At 43.2% G+C, this 20615-nt stretch overlaps 1 protein-coding gene across 4 annotated transcripts in view; it reads left to right on the top strand.

The window, feature by feature from the left end:
* Positions 1-20615, top strand: part of LOC139562199 (echinoderm microtubule-associated protein-like 6) — a 126308-nt gene that overhangs the window by 34894 nt on the left and 70799 nt on the right. For all 4 annotated transcript variants that reach the window (XM_071379646.1, XM_071379643.1, XM_071379645.1 and 1 more), the window contains exons 7-17: positions 1469-1670; positions 2458-2595; positions 5319-5575; positions 14501-14713; positions 14825-14995; positions 15389-15495; positions 17857-17975; positions 18722-18908; positions 19462-19567; positions 19686-19779; positions 20207-20307. In XM_071379646.1, coding sequence (XP_071235747.1) covers positions 1469-1670; positions 2458-2595; positions 5319-5575; positions 14501-14713; positions 14825-14995; positions 15389-15495; positions 17857-17975; positions 18722-18908; positions 19462-19567; positions 19686-19779; positions 20207-20307 — 1695 coding nt within the window. The remainder of the gene's footprint in view (positions 1-1468; positions 1671-2457; positions 2596-5318; positions 5576-14500; positions 14714-14824; positions 14996-15388; positions 15496-17856; positions 17976-18721; positions 18909-19461; positions 19568-19685; positions 19780-20206; positions 20308-20615) is intronic.

Genomic DNA, 20615 nt, shown 5'->3' with positions numbered 1-20615 from the left:
TAGTGGTAGCTAGGGGCTGCTTGGCTGTTAGTGGTAGCTAGGGGCTGGTAAAAGCCCCATAAAGCTCTGTGTCCCCAGCCATCCCCGGGGGTGGGGAATACTAATATCTGACCTTTCACAGGAAAGTGACAGTTATAAAGGTTGTGGCCTTTCTGAAAGCCCCACACACACCCTGGGATTAGATACTGGCCTTGTTGGGTGTTTGGTGGCCGGTCAAAGACCTTCGGAAATAAATATTGTAATATGAATCTTGATTGAGTTTAAATCGATCTTGTCGGTTTGGTCAGTAGGAATGTCATTATGCAAAAGGCATAACTTTTCCAAACGTAAATTAGTAAACCTTCATGACAGCTTGTAGCTTTAGATTAGAATGTTCTACAAATGATTTCTGTACCCTCTGTATTAAGGGATTTCCAACTTCTGTTCTTGAAAATTTTGCGTCCTTGTGAAGGTTTGATTCCCAACTGCAGATCGGTTTTAGAGAGAAGACATCTGAGATAAGTAATTACTTTTCAGAAATGGTTATTCCCCCCAGTGTATTGTGCAGCCAATTAACTCGAGTTATCTGGTTGCCAGGTATTTTATGTCCACACAGATTATGAGACTGGTTCGGTTGCAGGTACGCTGTTAGCCTATACATTGTTTTGTAGCTAGTTTCTGGTTGCCAGGTATTGTTTTATAATTGTTTTCATATCCTGTGATGTTATTGAGTTTTTAAATTATTTTTTAAAACTTTTATTTAACTAAGCAAGTCAGTTAAGAACAAATTCTTATTTACAATGATGGCCTACCCTTGTTATAACAATAGTCTGGGGATTTATAGCTGTGCTTCTACTGACTGAATTACAGACTCTTTAGTACTGATGAGGTGCATTGGGTGATGTCTTGCATTGGGTGATGTCTTGCATTGGGTGATGTCTTGCTGATGCCTTGCTTGCTTGAAATGGCTTCGCTGAAGAAGCTCAATCTGTTTCTCACTAGAGTTGTCTGCTTCATCTCTCTCTTCCCAAATGAAAGTCGACCTGTATCAGCCACACATTCTTCTTCTGAAATGTACTCTGTGAAAATCGGAACATTGTCTGAATATAATAGTTTCTAACTCTTGATTGAAGTGTAAAACATGATGAAGTGGATTGGATGCTACCCTTCATCACCTGCTGAAGAACGGGTGGGATTGCATTCGACCCACCACTTTTGTTATACATGACAGAGCATTCATTATTTGTCATGTCCTCTCTCTCTCCCTCTCTCCCTCTCTCTCTCTCTTTCTCTCTCTCTCTCTCTCTCTCTCTCTCTCTCTCTCTCTCTCTCTCTCTCTCTCTCTCTCTCTCTCTCTCTCTCTCTCTCTCTCTCTCTCTCTCTCTTTCTTTCTCTCTTTCTCTCTTTCTCTCTTTCTCTCTATCATCTATCTTCCTCTCCCTCCCTCTCTCTCCCTCTCCCTCCTCCCTCTCTTCCATCTCTCTCTCAGGGCTGTCTATCCGTAGTGTGTGTTGGAGGGCAGACCGTATCCTGGCAGGGACGCAGGACAGTGAGATCTTTGAGGTGATGGTTCGGGACAGAGACAAGCCTCTGCTCATCATTCAGGGTCACTGTGAGGGAGAGCTCTGGGCTTTGGACGTCCACCCCAAGAAACCGCTCGCTGTGACCGGCAGTGACGATCGATCTGTACGGTCAGTATTATCTCCAGCAGCAATGTAGCAACGTACATCAATTCCCTCAGGAGCATCTTTATAGACCCAGTAGTTATCACCCAGGCCAACATCTCTGTCCATTCTATTTTAGTACACCACTCCATCCAGACTTTTCATCTTAATCACATCCACTCAGTGAACCCTGACCTGCAGTACTACTCGTCCTGTTTGGTTCATTGGTTTTCCTCGCTTTCAGACAGCCCTTAATTTGTATGACACTGTTCTTCACATTTCTAACAGGGACATTTGTAGGCTAGTTCAGAGCTACATATAGAGAAGACAAAGTGTCAGCTTGTGCAGGGGACAGATCATGCATAATGAGGCCTCACTTCTGCTATCAGTAGAACTGGATCAGTTCCTCCACAACACACACACAGACCCACACAACCCTGCTCTAGCAGGAGAGACGGAGCTCTCTGAGGGCCCAATCAAGGAGCCAATTAGTCTCTGTCTCACAGACACACACGCACACACATACACGCTCACAAGTCCGAGTGCACACACATGCGCACACACCATAATAAACACACACACATACACCTCCTGCATCTCAGCAACTTAATTCAACTTAATTCAACTTAATTCAACTTAATTCAAGCCTTCACCCTGCAGCTGAAACGAGCTCATTAAAACTTCTGTCACTTAACTACTACTCATATAATTTACTCTATTAGGACTGTCTCTACATAGGCAATGTTCATAGCTGAAACTGTGCTGATTGGTCACGACTGTGTGTGTGTTGTGTGTGTGTGTGTGGTGTTTTCAGGATGTGGAGCCTGGCAGACCACACCCTGATAGCTCGCTGTAACATGGAAGAGGCTGTCCGCAGTGTGGCCTTCAGCCACGATGGCTCTCAGCTTGCTCTTGGCATGAAGGACGGCTCCTTCACTGTGCTCCGAGTCAGGTACTGCTAACAGCTTTAGTCCCTAGAGAATCTTCATTTGATCACCCGGTATTTGGAGGAAATGCAAACTTGTAGTGTATTCAAGGTTTAAAAAGGCTTCTAAGATTTTTAATTTCCTTGATTTTATTGAAATGACGTGGAAACAACATTGATTCAACCAGTGTGTGCCCAGCAGGTTGAATTATGCCAAAGCTGGTGAAAGTATTTTCAGCATCAAACTCTTCAGATACATCTTGTAAAGAAGGGCCATAAAGTTATGAAACCTAGCCTACAGTGGGCCAAAACCTCGGGTTTAAACAGTCCCATATTGAGATGCTTAATTCATCACTTAAAGCCTGATTGAAGGCCTCAGTTTAATTTACTCCCCAGCAGACCCAGTGTGCAGGCCTGCACTTTCCATTAAGTTATAGTAAATTGGTCCGCAGTGCTGTTAATCAATACTTTTTGAAGTGGCTAATCCCCACGCTGCACTTTGAAGTGAGCAGCGCTCCTGATTTGTATTCAGTCTATTAGAAATGAGTGAGCTTACAGCAGCAGAAACAGCTTTTTATGATTGGATTGAATATCTGTTGCCTGGGGCTATGTTTTATTGTGCTGTATGGTTTTGACTGAGAGACGGTATGTTTAGAAGGGTTTGATTTGTTACTTTGACTTTTTATTCACCTCATCGTTGGCTATAGCTGTTGGCTGATTATTGAGCCACATAGTGCACTGTATACCTTGATATTCCCCATAGGCTATTCCCTATAATTACTGTTCACCATATCTAATGGTTAGGAGTTTTTCAGGATAGGAGACACCCATCACTGGCACCATGATTAACAATTACAGCACGTTGTTAGAATATGAAGCCATACTGTCTAGCCATCCTGCGATTACATACTCCCCCCATCTAAAATGACCAGTCAAAAATGAGTTAATCAAGTCTGGGCTGGTAAAATTGCTTTTGTGTGGGAGCAGCAGGTGTGATAAGACTGTGGTGATTTCATTGTAATGCCTCCTCCGCAGAGAGAGACAGTAGGAGGACGAGTCTAGTGGTGAGGCTGCCTCATTGTTTCAGCTGGCTTTACAAATAACAAGCAGAAGGTAGCGCTGTGCTATGCATCACTGCTGGATTTCTGAAAATGCTACTAACGGGAGGTTACATGCATCTGCATATTAAAGCAAACTTGCTAGTAACGAAAAACCCACAAGAATAAACCAGCTGATCAGTTGATCTCTCGTTGTTACCGAGTCACGTGATTATGACAGCTGACAGCTGCATCCAGGACCCAGTTTGGGAACGCCTGGGGTAAACGCAGCCTTATAAGAATGTAGAAGGCCTATATTTCATTCAAACGTTTCACCTTAAATAGCTAAATAATGTAATATATGCCATTTCAAATAACTCTATTAGCCTACATTTTCATTTGATAAAATAAAATAAAATATAGATTAGTTACATATTTCAAATAGGCACTGTCCAGGGATATTTTACCCCCGATCTTGATAAGAAATGACCAAATGACCATCAGATAATTTTCCTTGAAAGACAGTATTTAATGCAGGGGTGCAACTTTCACATTTTTGTCCCCCCCAGTTTTATCATTGGAATGTGATACAAAACGAGGGAACAGTGTGCTTTAGGACCATGCGGATGTCTCTGAGCGGTCGGGTAGGCTGTTTGGAGTGTTTATCCGACTGGATACAAAGTTATATATATATATATCATATCCCCCCCACTTCTAAAACCAAAGTTACGCCCCTGATTTAATGGATTACATCAACTGGAAACAAATAAAATAATAAGAGTAGGCTACACCAACATTATTTTTCCATTCATACAACATGTCGGATAATTGCCACAGTAGATTTGCTGTGGTAAACAAGGAAATACTTATTTCAGTTGTGCAGAATTATTGTCAAATAGATCAATCGCCCTAGGTCTGCTCATCGTTGTTCCGATGATAATACCCACCAGAGGGCGAACACATCTTCAGAGACTTTGGTAGCAAGGACTAAAGTAGCATTTCCCTAACTCTGTCCTTGGGACCCCAAAGGGTGCATGTTTTGGTTTTTGCCCAAGTACTACACAGCTCATTCAAACAACTAATCATCAAGCTTTGAAAATGTAATCAACTGTGTAGTATTAGGGCAAAAACCTAAATGTGGGGTCCCAAGGACCGAGTTTGGGAAACGCTGGACTAAATTAACGCTGACATCAGATTTAGGGAGTGTTAATGAGGTGACCCATAATGGTTCCAATTGAGATCAGCTCTGCGGAGGAATTTAGTGCGTATTGATGTTTTAGCGAGAGATCAGCTGATGATCATCTGGTGGCCATTGATGGTTGCAATTGGCCCATAATGACAATGAACGGACCCAGTCCATCTGCTATTGCTCACTGGCTGAGTTTACACATGTAGCCCAAATGTGATATATTTTTCACTAATTTGACCAATCAGATCAGCTCTGAAAAAGGTCTGATGTCAAAATATCTGATGTGATTGATCAAAAGATCAGAATTGGACTGCCTGTCTAAACAAAGCCACTAGGTAGACGGATGAGCTAGCCAGCCAACCTTCTGTACAGAGCCGAGGAATTCACTCTTTTCTTTCTATCTGTCTCTCTCCCTCACTCTTTCTCTTTTGCTGATTTGCTCTCTTTTTCTCTCTCTCTCTCTTCCCCTCCATCTCTCTTCCCTCCCTCTCATCCACCCTCCCACTCCTCTCTCTCTCTCCCAGGGACATGACGGAGGTGGTACACATTAAAGACAGGAAGGAAGTGATTCATGAGATGAAGTTTTCTCCGGATGGCAGCTACCTGGCCGTGGGCTCTAATGACGGCCTGGTGGATGTGTACGCCGTGGCGCAGCGCTACAAGAAGGTGGGTGAGTGCAACAAGTCCTCCAGCTTCATCACCCACCTGGACTGGTCCATCGACAGCAAGTTCCTCCAGAGCAACGACGGGGCGGGAGAACGCCTCTTCTACAGGATGCCAAGTGAGTGAATCAACGCCACCGGTGAATGACCCTGTGTCTTTCCTCTGAACTAGGCCATGATAACCATGATATAACTCCTATTACCTCAACTTGCTGTGAACACAATCAGTGATTAAATCTGATGTTTCTTGTTTCCTTATCGGGAGAAGTTACATAAACAGATCACACAGCAATCAGCTTGACAGTAAACAGCAATTAGGCCCATGAAGGTGGTTCACAGCTAGCTTATCGCCATGCCAAGCAAGCCCTGTTACACACACACCAGCAATCTTCACATCACGTCCGGCTTAAACATCCATCGACGTGATTATGCAATAGTTTCTTCTGATTCAGAGTGGCAGGTAGCCTAGTGGATAGAGCGGTGGGCAAGGAACTGAAAGGTCGCTGGTTTCGAATACCTGAGACGACAACCCAAATTGGCTCCAGGGGCGCTGTGCTACTATGGCTGACCCTGTAAAACAACACATTCCACTGCACCTACAGTACCAGTCAAAAGTTTGGACACACCTACTCGTTCAAGAATTGTTTTTTATTTGGACTATTTTCTACATTGTAGAATAATAGTGAAGACATCAAAACTATGAAATAACACATATGGAATCATGTAGTAACCAAAAAAGTGTTAAATAAATCAAAATATATTTTATATTTGAGATTCTTCAAAGTAGCCACCCTTTGCCTTGATTACAGCTTTGCACACACATTCTCTCAACCAGCTTCATGAGGTAGTCACCTGGAATGCATTTCAATTAACAGGTATGCTTTGTTAAAAGTGAATTTGTGGAATTTCCTTCTTAATGCGTTGTGTTGTGACAAGGTAGGGGTGGTATACAGAAGATAGCCCTATTTGGTAAAACAGCTCAAATAAGCAAAGGGAAACAACAGTCCATCATGACTTTAACATATGAAGGTCGGTCAATGTGGAAAATTTCAAGAACTTTGAAAGTTTCTTCAAGTGCAATCACAAAAACCATCAAATCAGACCTTACAGTGAAATGCTTACTTACAAGCCCTTAAACAACAATGCAGTTTGGAGAAAATACAACAAAAAAAGTAAGAGATAAGAATATCAAATAATTAAAGAGCAGCAGTAAATAACAATAGCGGGGCTATATACAGGGGGTACCGGTACAGAGTCAATGTGCGGGGGCACTGGTGTCGAGGTAATTGAGGTAAAATGGATATGTAGGTAGTGTTATTAAAGTGACTATGCATAGATAATAACAGAGAGTAGCAGCAGCGTAGAAGGGGGGGTGAAAATAGTCTGGGTAGCCATTTGATTAGCTGTTCAGGAGTCTTATGGCTTGGGGGTAGAAGCTGTTTAAAAGCCTTTTGGACCTAGACTTGGCGCTCCGATATCGCTTTCCGTGCGATAGCAGAGAGAACAGTCTATGACTAGGGTGGCTGGAGTCTTTGACAATTTTTAGGGCCTTCCTCTGACACCGCCTGGTATAGAGGTCCCGGAGGGCAGGAAGCTTGACCCCAGTGATGTACTGGGCTGTACGTATTACCCTCTGTAGGCCCTTGCGGTCGGAGGCCGAGCAGTTGCCATACCAGGTAGTGATGCAACCCATCAGGACTCTCTCCATTGTGCAGCTGTAAAACCTTTTGAGGATCTGAGGACCCATGCCAAATCTTTTGAGCACGCACCCCTGAGGGGCCCCCGTGTTGAGGATCAGCGTGGCGGATGTGTTTTTACCTACCCTTACCACCTGGGGGCGGCCCATCAGGAAGTCCAGGATCCAGTTGCAGAGGGAGGTGTTTAGTCCCAGGGTCCTAATCTTAGTGATGAGCTTTGAGGGCACTATGGTGTGATGTGTGATGGCGCCGGAGGGGATGGCTGCCGTCTTATCGGCTCTTAACCAACCATGCTATATTGTTTATTTTTTTGCGTTGTTCTTCACTTCTTTTGTACATAATGTTGCTGCTACCATCTCTTATGGCCAAAAAGAGCTTCTGGACATCAGAACTGCGATTACTCACCTCAGATTAGACAAAGAGTTTTTCTTCAATGAGTCAGACAGGAGGGAGATACTACAGACACCCGACCAGGCCCAGATTCCCGTCATTCGCTGGAGAAGAAAATTGAGATTTTGCGAAAAAAGATCAGGGTGAAAATCAGGCGAGAATCAGGCGACGAGCACCTAATCTGCCTTTGCCTTCCGTCCTGCTAGCTAACGTTCAATCGCTGGAAAATAAATGGGACGAACTGAAAGCACGTATATCCTACCAATGGGACATTAAAAACTGTAATATCTTATGTTTCACCGAGTCATGGCTGAACGACGACATTAAGAACATACAGCTGGCAGGTTACCTCTGGTAAGACACGGGGCGGGGGCCTATGCATATATGTAAACAACAGCTGGTGCATGATATCTAAGGAAGTCTTGAGGTTTTGCTCGCCTGAGTAGCTGTACCACATACCGCCACAGACCGATGCTGGCACTAAAACCGCACTCAATGAGCTGTATACCGCCATAAGCAAACAGGAAAACGCTCATCCAGAGGCGGCGCTCCTAGTGGCCGGGAACTTTAATGCAGGGAAACTTAAATCAGTTTTACCTCGTTTCTATCAGCATGTTAAATGTGCAACCTGTGGGGAAAAAAATCTAGACAACCTTTAATCCACACAGAGACACGTACAAAGCTCTCCCTCGCCCTCCATTTGGCAAATCTGACCATAATTCTATCCTCCTGATTTCTGCTTACAAGCTCAAATTAAAGCAGGAAGCACCAGTGACTCGATCTATAAAAAAAGTGGTCAGATGAAGCAGATGCTAAATTACAGGACTGTTTTGCTAGCACAGACTGGAATATGTTCCGGGATTCTTCCGATGGCATTGAAGAGTACACCACATCAGTCACTGGCTTTATCAAAAGTGCATTGAGGACGTCGTCCCCACAGTGACTGTACGTACATACCCCAACCAGAAGCCATGGATTACAGGCAACATTTGCACTGAGCTAAAGGGTAGAGCTGCCGCTTTCAAGGAACGGGACTCTAACCCGGAAGCTAATAAGAAATCCTGCTATGCCCTCCGATGAACCATCAAACAGGCAAAGCGTCAATACAGGATTAAGATCAAATCGTACTACACCGGCTCCGACGAACGTCGGACTACAAAGGGAAGCACAGCTGAGAGCTACCCAGTGACACGAGCCTACCAGACAAGCTAAATGACTTCTATGCTCGCTTCGAGACAAGTAACACTGAAACATGCATGAGAGCATCAGCTGTTCCGGACGACTGTGTGATCACGCTCTCCGCAGCCGATGTGAGTAAGACCTTTAAACAGGTCAACATTCACAAGGCCGCAGGGCCAGACAGATTACCAGGACATGTACTCCGAGCATGCGCTGACCAACTGGCAAGTGTCTTCACTGACATTTTCAACCTCTCCCTGTCTGAGTCTGTATTACCAACATGTTTCAAGCAGACCACCATAGTCCCTGTGCCCAAGAGGACTAAGGTAAACTGCCTAAATGACTACTGCCCAGTAGCACTCACCTCTGTAGCCATGAAATGCTTTGAAAGGCTGGTCATAGCTCACATCAACACCATTATCCCAGAAACCCTAGACCCACTCCAATTTGCATACTGCACCAACAGATCCACAGATGATGCAATTTCTATTGCACTCCACACTGCCCTTTCACTCCTAGACAAAATGACCACCAATGTGAGAATGCTATTCATTGACTACAGCTCAGCATTCAACACCAAGCGTTATGATGAAACTGGCTCTGATGAGGACCGCCACTGGAAAGGAAGACCCAGAGTTACCTCTGCTGCAGAGGATCATTTGCACACAAAAAAAATATACAATGATGGAAAGACCTGTGTCTTTGAAAGAGAAAAATAATACATTGTGATGTGTGACAACCGTTGTCAACCTTTTAAAGTCTAGACCTTTCTACAAAGTGTGCTCTTGCTGTCAGTTAGCCTGTGTTGTCCGTAACCGAATCTTGGGACTACTTCCAAGAGAGCATAATTTAGTTCTTATTGGCCAGGTTTTAGCCAGTTATGACACTTAAAAGAAAATACAGATAAAACAATCTAATTGTTAAAGGCACAGTACATTTACAAACAAATGATCCTCAGTTTCTTCTTCTCTGTCCTTGTTAATGCAGACAGAGAAGAGCTCCAACTTCTTAATCAAAGCCTCAATTTTGTTCCGCACATTGAGGATAGTTGAGGAGAGTAATGTAATTACTCCCTGTAATCCTAGATTCAGATCATTCAGGCGAGAAAAAACATCACCTAGATAGGACAGTCATGTGAGAAACTCATCATCGTGCAAGCAGGTCAGACAAGTGAAAATTATGGTCAGTAAAGAAAACTTTAAGCTCGTCTCTCAATTTAAAAAAACGTGTCAATACTTTGCCCCTTGATAACCAGCGCACTTCTGTATGTTGTAAAAGCGTTACATGGTCGCTGCCCATATCATTGCATAGTGCAGAAAATACACGAGAGTTCAGGGGCCTTGCTTTAACAAAGTTAACCATTTTCACTGTAGGTTCCAAAACATCTTTCAAGCTGTCAGGCATTCCTTTGGCAGTAAGAGCCTCTCGGTAGAAGCTGCAGTGTACCCAAGTGGCGTCGGGAGCAACTGCTTGCACGCGTGTTACCACTCCACTATGTCTCCCTGTCATGGCTTTTGCGCCATCAGTACAGATACCAACACATCTTGACCACCAAAGTCCATTTGATGTCACAAAGCTGTCCAGTACTTTAAAAATATCCTTGCCTGTTGTCCTGGTTTCCAGTGGTTTGCAGAAGAGGATGTCTTCCTTAATTGACCCCCCATAAACGTAACGGACATATACCAGGAGCCAGGCCCACCGCGTCTGTTGACTCATCCAGCTATAACGCATAGAATTCACTGGCACATCCAGCTATAACGCATAGAATTCACTGTATGCGAAGCAGTAATTGTTTCAAAACCATGTCACTGATGTGTCGTGAAACAGTGTTATTTGATGAAGGCGTATAGTTTATTTGGCTTTTTCCCCCAGCATTGTCCCAGCCATATCCGCTTGCCTGTCCTAGCCACTCAGTAGCTCACCATATAAGACGCTTCTAGCCCCATCTTATTAATGGTATCTGTTGCTTTTATACATGTCTTACTACTCGAAAGTTGTCTTAATTAATCACCACCTTCCGGAGACACCTGAAACCCCACCTCTTTAAGGAATACCTAGGATAGGATAAAGTAATCCTTCTCACTCCCCCCCCCCTTAAAAGATTTAGATGCACTATTGTAAAGTGGCCGTTCCACTGGATGTCATAAGGTGAATGCACCAATTTGTAAGTCGCTCTGGATAAGAGCGTCTGCTAAATGACTTAAATGTAAATGTAAATGTTAATTCTCGCTCAAAAAACTACCGTGGCTTATTTTTGACATTGGCATGTTTTGTTTCTAAATGTCTGCGCAAGAGTGAAGGTTTCATCAAGTTGTGAGATAGTACTTTTGCACATATAACACACTGTGTCTGAGGAAAGGCACTACTCCCAATATAAGTGAACCCCAAATCAAAGTAGTTCTCATCGTATTTGTGCCTGTTCGGTGCTTTCCCAGGTAAGGGGGCAGTAGCTCTTCGGCTGCATCAGATTCACAAATGTCAGTGTCCATGCTAGCTGGGCTAACAACAAATGTAGAATTACTGATGCAAGCATTGGATGTGCTCGTGGAAGCAGAACAACTTGTGTCGTCGACAGGTGCGGGTGTAGTACTGCTGGTAGTAGCAGTACTATCAGTAGAGCTGGTATGTGTCTCTATGGACACAGGCCTTACTTTTTTTTTTTACAATTTATCAATTTTCGAGCAAATGGAAGGAGCAGCAGCTACGTTTGGCTACATATGGACTGTTAGTGGAATTCCTGCGAGAGACGAACGGTTAATGTGATTGGATGTTAATTATTTGACTAGGCTACCTGTATTTAACATTGTGTTGTTATTTCGCTGAACACTAGATGGTTTAATTGTATTTTTGGAACGAGGCTACTCAGGTGAGAAAAAAACCTCACCCTAATGTATAGCCCCGTTGGAAAATATAAATGGACTGTTTGAGAATGTGAAGAAATGTTTTTTTGAAATGTGAATCACATTTTTATTTGACGTACCCCGGACGGCAATGCTCTAGACAGCTGCACAAGCCTCCCAGTCACTACGTAACCACTGTCTGCACACACACACGCTTGCCTCGCTCAGCTTACACTATGTGTTTGGAGAGCTGTGAGAAAAGCCCTGTCCAAGTGGGTGACTCAGCATTGCTCCAGGGTGTTTTGTGTCAGCAGACAGACAGGCTGTCTACACTGACTATCAGGAGGGCAACAGGTGACACTGCTGAGCAGACATGGGAGAGAGAAATAGAGTTTGGTTGCACTTACATTTTTACTGTACATTTTCCTGGTATTTACTAGGGAAAATATTTGATATCAATGGGTACTTTATTATCCTTAAACATTACCTCAACGTGTTTATTTATTTGTGTTTGTTGCTTCACCTGATCTGTCTTTTTAACATTGCATTATTTTGCAATTATAAAAGCCAAGGGAATATTCTCTTAGAAAGTAAATTAGTTACATTAATAAATCAAGTTTTGAAGCATGGTAGATTTTCTCATTTCACTTGTACCATAGGGATGATAGATTACTCCTTCCCTGAGGGTTAGACTAACAAACCGCACGTACACACACATACATACGCACGCATGCACACCGACAAGAACACTCTGGCCTGCTGAGAATCCTAATTAAAAAAAGGAACTCCACAGGTGATCCAAGCTTTGGACAGAAAAGAGCTTCCAGCTCTAGGCTTTGTTTACATTTCTATTTGGTTTAACTTATGCATCAATAGCTGAGATGCATAAAGATGGCGGCCGTTATGTACTTACTACAAATTCCTAATTTTGCTACAGTAAGTTCACTGTATTGTACATTACTCTCGGTTACTCTTTTTTTGTATGTACAGTATCAGTCAAAAGTTTGGACACACCTACTCATTCAAGGGGTTTTCTTTATTTTCAGACATCAAAACTATGAAATAACACATGGAATCATATAATAACCAAAAAAGTGTCAAACAAATAAAAAATATATTTTATATTTGAGATTCTGATATGAGAATTAAGTTCTCCTGTTCATTAACCAATTCAATATAATTACTCAGTCTGCGCTATCAGGATTTGTATGATACTGATAGAAATAAAACAGACAGAGGCCCAGTCTACAATAAACGTTTATTCACGGAACGTTCTGACGTGCACAGTACAAAGACCTTCAATTTATAGTGACACACATACTTCCACACAAACCATCAAATCCGCCCGCCAATAGAGATTAGGGGAGTTCGTGAGAATAGTGTCTTCCTGCCCTCCCCTAAGATAGGGAGAGACCTGGGGCTGGGAAGTTCTCAGTGTCCCACCCAAGGTCGGCCCCGAATCTGGCTCAGACAGACAGTCTGTTATCAAAATACTAGACACATTGTCCCCAAAACATTGATTCTGACTAAGAACTATACTCCAGGATATATTATTATTCCCCTGACTAAAACCATCACACAGTATTATAATAATCGAATGATTCTAACACTTACATAAATGCCTTATAATAATCTAATGATTCAAATCAATTTCATACAATTATATGGCTAATCAATTTCATACAATCACATGGTTTCAGACTTATGGTTTCAGGAGTGTAATATTCTAATAATTTATTAAAACACATTTCCTTATCATATTCTTCAAAGTAGCCATCCTTTGCCATGATGACAGCTTTGCACACTCTTGGCATTCTCTCAACCAGCTTCATGAGGTAATCACCTGGAATGCATTTCAATTAACAGGAGTGCCTTGTTAACAGTTCATTTGTGGAATTTCCTTCTTAATGCGTTTGAGCCAATCAGTTGTGTTGTGACAAGGTAGGGGTGGTATACAGAAGATAGCCCTATTTGGTAAAAGAGAAACGACAGTCCAACATTACTTTAACACATGAAGGTCGGTCAATGCGGAACATTTCAAAAACGTTGAAGTTTCTTCAAGTGCAGTCGCAAAAACCATCAAGCACTATGATGAAACTGGCCCTCATGAGGGCTGCCACAGGAAAGGAAGACCCAGAGTCACCACTGCAGCAGAGGATAAGTTCATTAGAGTTACCAGCCTCAGAAATTGCAGACCAAATAAATTCTTCACAGAGTTCAAGTAACAGATACATCTCAACATCAACTGTTCAGAGGAGACTGTGTGAATCAGGCCTTCATGGCCGAATTGCTGCAAAGAAACCACTACTAAAGGACACCAATAAGAAGAAGCAACACGAGCAATGGACATTAGACCGGTGTAAATCTGTCCTTTGGTCTGTTGATTCCATATGTGGTATTTCATAGTTTTGATGTCTTCACTATTATTCTACAATGTAGAAAATAGTATAATAATTATGAAGAATCCTTGAATGAGTAGATGTGTCCAAACTTTGACTAGTACTGTATATTAGAACAGTATACATGATCCCAATTTTTGCGTCAAGATGCTGTCAATTTGAAAAAACAGGAAGTAAATTGTGCTGATTTATTGGCATATTGAACCATGTCGCACGCCTTTGTTTTAGCACTATCCATTAAGGTTTTAAACTATGACGTCATATCTGAATTCTGCCATCTTTATGCATGTTCACCATTAAAGCCCTCATTAATACAGGAACAGAGGTTGTGTGTCTTAACACCTTCACTCATGTTTATGTCATCTTTACTTGTTTATTTAATGTCTTTTAGTTCTGACTAAGAACCTTAGCAGCGAGGTTAGTAGAGCTTTAACATAGTCACCATTATTTTAAAGTGTGATTATTTATGCAGAACAACCTGGTTTTACCTGTAAGATTCTGCCCATGTTAGTCCTCCATCCTGTTTTTCTCCCTTGAAGTTGGGAAGCACCTGACCACTAAGGAGGAGGTAAAAGGGATCCACTGGAGCTCGTGGACGAGTGTGATTGGTCCAGAGGTGAGTGGGATCTGGCCCAAGTACACCAACATCAGTGACATAAACTCTGTGGACGCCAACTACTGCAGCGCTGTGCTGGTTGCTGGAGATGACTTTGGCCTGGTCAAACTGTTCCGCTTCCCCTGCCTAAAGAAAGGTCAGTAAATGTTTTTGCAAATATACAATTTTGAGAAAAGGAATTATGTTGAACACTCCCCTTCTCTCATTTCATTTTGACAAGTTTTTCTTTGCCTGATGTTGTGCACAGGGGCAAAATTCAAAAAGTACATTGGCCACTCGGCCCACGTGACCAACGTGCACTGGTCTCACGACCTGCAGTGGGTGTTGACCACCGGCGGGTCCGACCATTCTGTGTTCCAGTGGAAGTTCCTACCTGAGGGCATCATGAATGGAGGACTGGAGACCAGTATACCACAAGGTACAGTATACTGAGAGTATAAAACATTAAAAACACCTTCCTAATTTTGAGTTGCACCCCATCCCTTTTGCCCTCAGAACAGCCTCAATTCGTTGTGCATGGATTGTTTTATAAACTCAGTGTAAACCCAGAGGAACGTGGGGGTTTGAAATGTTTATGAATGTACTGTATGGTTCTAATGAGAGGCCCCATATGGTCATGTAGAGCTGGTGCTGAAGTATTCTTGGGTAGATTTGTGTCTGAGCTATATGATGTAATGTACCTCACAACAGTGGTTAGGGGAGTGACTACTGTACACAATATTCATGATCTTGTCAAAGTCAATGTAATGAGTTATTGTTCCACCAGTGAAAATCTGTTTCCTTGCTGTCTCCTGGTATCGGCTCCCTCTAGATGGCCATGCAGACTCCAACAGTGAGGAGTCTGACTCTGATGTGTCTGATGTACCGGAGCTGGACTCTGATATCGAGCAAGAGACCCAGATCAACTACGACCGACAGGTGGGTGTGTGGAGCTCACAGACACTGGAGGGAGTGCTATATGGGTCAGACAGAGAGTGGGTGATATCAGGTTTAGAGATGATACACCACGTGAGGGACACTGACAAAGTTCTATAACAGATGCCTTACGTTGATGCTGCATTTGAGGTAGAGAGAGAATGAGTGTCAGTACAGGTGTCAAATCCTAATTCGACCAATTTGCTCATCGTAGCAAAATAATCCTGATTATAAAAAATAAGTGATACTTTCTAACGGGGAAAATGTGTTTTGTTAGACTACAGTAGACAAGTTTAAGTTTTCAGTGTTTTCTAAAATGTAATTTACAAGGCGCATTTTAACTTTCTGCAGCGCATGAAAATTATGTGACAACAGAGTGATCAAATTAAGATAATACATATCTATTTGAGAATGACAGTTGAATAAGAGGAGAATATGCCCCCATTATAAAATGCTGTCAGAAAGAGCGAGACGACAACACACTACTCAAGGCCTAAACGATACCCTGTTAAAATACCCTCCAGTAAGTTGAAAGAGAGTCAATTGTTAGAACACCAACACCAGTCAGTGTTATCTGGATTGGAATAGCCCGTGTTAGTCAGAATGCCTCCAGCCATGATCTAGGATCCTGAGAAGTCCTGAAAGTCAATCAAGGTTCTGAGTGGAGATATTCTGATATTGATTGATGTGAGCAGAGCGAGGGAGATGGAAGGGGAGATAAGATATTCAAATAGGCTCCTCTCAGCGGCTTTGTATGGGCTCAGCGCTAACTGAGGCTCTATTTTGTCGGAGAACGGCTGGGTTGCCATAGCATCCGTCACAAGCCTTATCTCCACTGGCAGCTGGGTCTGCATCTGTTGGCCTGACAGTGCGGGTTGGTGCCACACGGAGCGCTGCGGGTTTGTGCCACACTCAGCGCTGCCATATGTTCTCTGGAGATACCCAGCCGTCGGCGCCCGCACTGCTTCATGACAGAACAATGAGTTGCCTTTTTAAAGTTTCAACAGTGGGGACAAAATATTATTTTCTCTGCTTCTCTTAAGACTTCATTTTAGTCCTCATGTAATACTTTGACATTTTTGTTTGTTTAGTAGGTTGCATTTAATATCATTATTCGGTGGGTCCTATATCAGTCAGACGGTGGAGGATAGCAGGTTGACAAATAATGCACAATATGAGGGACTGTTGTTCCAGGTGTATGTAGAGGACTGTGTGTGGTTGTTACAGGAGGACAGTGTGTGATTTACAGGAGAACTATGTGTGATTATTACAGGACAGTGTGTGGTTGTTACAGGAGGACAGTTGGTGATTTACAGGAGGACTGTGTGTGGTTGTTACAGGAGGACTGTGTGTGGTTGTTACAGGAGGACTATGTGTGGTTGTTACAGGAGGAATGTGTGTGGTTGTTACAGGAGGACTATGTCTGATTTAAAGGAGGACTGTGTCTGATTTACAGGAGGACTGTGTCTGATTGTTCCAGGAGGACTGTGTGTGATTTACAGGAGGACTGTGTGTGATTTACAGGAGGACTGTGTGTGAAGAGGACTGTGTGTGATTGTTACAGGAGGACTGTGTGATTGTTACAGGAGGACTGTGTGTGATTTACAAGAGAACGAAGTGTGATTTACAGGAGAACATAGTGTGATTTACAGGAGAACATAGTGTGATTTACAGGAGAACTGAGTGTGATTGTTACAGGAGGACTGTCTGTGGTTGTTCCGGGAGGACTGTGTGTGGTTGTTCCAGGTGTATAAGGAGGACTGTGTGTGGTTGTTCCAGGTGTATAAGGAGGACTGTGTGTGGTTGTTCCAGGTGTATAAGGAGGACTGTGTGTGGTTGTTCCAGGTGTATAAGGAGGACTGTGTGTGGTTGTTCCAGGTGTATAAGGAGGACTGTGTGTGGTTGTTCCAGGTGTATAAGGAGGACTGTGTGTGGTTGTTCCAGGTGTATAAGGAGGACTGTGTGTGGTTGTTCCAGGTGTATAAGGAGGACTGTGTGTGGTTGTTCCAGGTGTATAAGGAGGACTGTGTGTGGTTGTTCCAGGTGTATAAGGAGGACTGTGTGTGGTTGTTCCAGGTGTATAAGGAGGACTGTGTGTGGTTGTTCCAGGTGTATAAGGAGGACTGTGTGTGGTTGTTCCAGGTGTATAAGGAGGACTGTGTGTGGTTGTTCCAGGAGGACTGTGTGTGGTTGTTCCAGGTGTATAAGGAGGACTGTGTGTGGTTGTTCCAGGTGTATAAGGAGGACTGTGTGTGGTTGTTCCAGGTGTATAAGGAGGACTGTGTGTGGTTGTTCCAGGTGTATAAGGAGGACTGTGTGTGGTTGTTCCAGGTGTATAAGGAGGACTGTGTGTGGTTGTTCCAGGTGTATAAGGAGGACCTTCCCCAGCTGAGGCTGCAGAGCAGAGAGAAAAAGCAGCAGGTCGGCTCCCTGAAGCGCCAGAGAGGCCCAGACGAAGCCCTTCGTCTAAAGTTTGTCCACGGGTAATGGGTTCTTACTGTATGACAGGTGTTATTGGTCTCATGATCCTCAGAAACATAGTCATACGTGGGTTTTAGGTATCATCTTCTCAAAGTCAAATTGATTGAGATGACAAGGACAGATTTATTGTATTGAGATGAAATTGGGTATTTCCATCATGAAAAAACAGTCTCTTCCTCTGAAATGTGCCTGTGTGTCAGCTGGTTGAATATGCAAATCCCTTTTCAAAGCTGTAGTTTTAAATATTTGTTTTGTGTGAAGCAGTTTAAGTTACTGATTCAGCACTAGCAATCCTTTAAGACTTCGCTATAGCAGCTCTAATACTCCCTTTTTGTAAAATGTAAAGACCTCACAGTGGGGGAGGGAGAAGTCTTTCAGCGTTTGAGCGATTAAATAAATGCCACACATGACACATTTGATTAAAATTCCCCACACACCACAGGGTTCATCAGACACTCTTAAATAGGCCATGTGGGGAGAGACGGCATATGAACTGTGATTTCAGCTCTTATCTGATTGTCACTTTCTCTAGTCAGCTTTCCCTAGGTGGATTTAACTCTGCCTAATTTAGTATAATTGTGATTGTTCATTGTGTGCATTCATTTTTTTTTACTCAAGCTCTCTCTCTTTCTCTCTTTCTCTCTCTCTCTGTGTGTGTGTGTGTGTGTGTGTGTGTGTGTGTGTGTGTGTGTGTGTGTGTGTGTGTGTGTGTGTGTGTGTGTGTGTGTGTGTGTGTGTGTGTGTGTAGGTACCGTGGCTACGACTGCAGAAATAACCTTTTCTACACCCAGGCTGGGGAGGTCGTGTACCATGTGGCAGCGGTGGGCGTGGTCTACAACAGAGAGCAACACAGTCAGCGCTTTTACCTGGGCCACGATGATGACATTCTCAGTCTGACTGTACACCCACTCAAAGACTATGCAGCCACTGGACAGGTTCTCTCTCTCTTTCTATCTCTCGCTTTCTCTCTCTCTCTCTCTCTCTCTCTCTCTCTCTCTCGCACTCTGCTTTATTGTCAGGAATGGGTGGTTGCCACTGTTGCCAAAGCAATGTATATGAAGCACAGGACGTTGGTGGCACCTTAATTGGGGAGAACAGGCTCGTGGTAATGAATGGAGCAGAATGGGTGGAATGGTGTCAAATACATCCAATACATGGTTTCCAGGTGTTTGATGCCATTCCATTTGCTCCGTTGCAGGGGAGGACGGCCCATAACAGCATGTCTGAGCAATAATATATATCAACAAAAACAATCATACACTCTCTCACTCTCTCTCTCTCTGTGTCTCTCACTCTCTCTCTCTCTCTGACTCATTCTCTCACTCTCACTCAGTCACTCTCTCTCACTCTCTCTGTCTCTCACTCTCTCTCTCTCTCTGACTCACTCTCTCTCTCTCTCTGACTCACTCTCTCACTCTCACTCAGTCACTCTCTCTCACTCTCTCTCTTACGCACGGATCTTAATCACCTCTTTATGAATGTGTCCAGGTTGGCAGGGATCCAGCCATCCATGTGTGGGACATCCAAACCCTGAAGTGCTTCTCCCTGCTCAAGGGCTTTCACCAGAGAGGAGTGTGTGCTCTTGACTTCTCCGGTATGGCTAATGTGTTTTCCTGGGCCAAAAAAGTATTATTTAGTAAATGTGTTTGGGTTCTGTCCCTAGTCCATTATGATTTCAAACTAAGAGTAGCTTGTTGTTCCTCTATGTGCAGCGGATGGGAAGAGCCTGGTCTCAGTGGGCATTGATGATCACCACTCTATCATATTGTGGGACTGGAGGAAGGGCGAGAAGCTGGCCACTGCAAGGTACTAAAAGCTTTTACACACCAGCTGAAAGCTGCTATTAGTGTGATCAGTGCATTTAGACATTTAGAGTTATTACACAAACAAGATTTTATAAAGTAGTCCAGCTAAGCCGGGTTCAAATCGTTTGAGTTTTCTTTCAAATACTTTATCTGCACTTGAATATACTTACCTGGCACATTGGAACCTATGGTATAGTGTCAAAAGTGCAAACCCCGCCATACTCCAAGAAGGCTCAATCAAGTGCTCAAAGTATTGGAAATATATCAAATACTACTTGGACTCAGGTCTGTTGCCTTAATGTTAACACATTTGTAGGGACAGCCAGGAGTTTTCTTCTGACTGCATGAACTGACCATGAAACACATAAGGCTCTATGTATTTGAGAGGACAGCATGTGAAGTGGATATTCTATCTCTGTTCTTCCCAGGGGACACAAAGACAAGCTGTTTGTGGTGAAGTGTAATCCTAGCCTCATGGACAAGCTGGTCACAGTGGGAATCAAACACATCAAGTTCTGGCAGCATACAGGTCTGTCCTACTGTTCTGCCCGACTGTCTCTTTCATCTATCAGTCTCTGTCATACTATCAGTCTCTGTTATACTATCAGTTTATATCATACTATCAGTCTCTGTCATACTATCAGTCTCTGTCATACTATCAGTCTCTGTCATACTATCAGTCTCTGTCATACTATCAGTCTCTGTTATACTATCAGTTTATATCATACTATCAGTCTCTGTCATACTATCAGTCTCTGTCATACTATCAGTCTCTCTCATACTATCAGTCTCTGTTATACTATCAGTCTCTCTCATACTATCAGTCTCTTTCACACT

The sequence above is a fragment of the Salvelinus alpinus genome, chromosome 32, assembly GCF_045679555.1.
Source record: "Salvelinus alpinus chromosome 32, SLU_Salpinus.1, whole genome shotgun sequence".
Lineage (NCBI taxonomy): Eukaryota > Metazoa > Chordata > Actinopteri > Salmoniformes > Salmonidae > Salvelinus > Salvelinus alpinus.
This window is presented reverse-complemented; position numbering and strand designations above follow the sequence as displayed.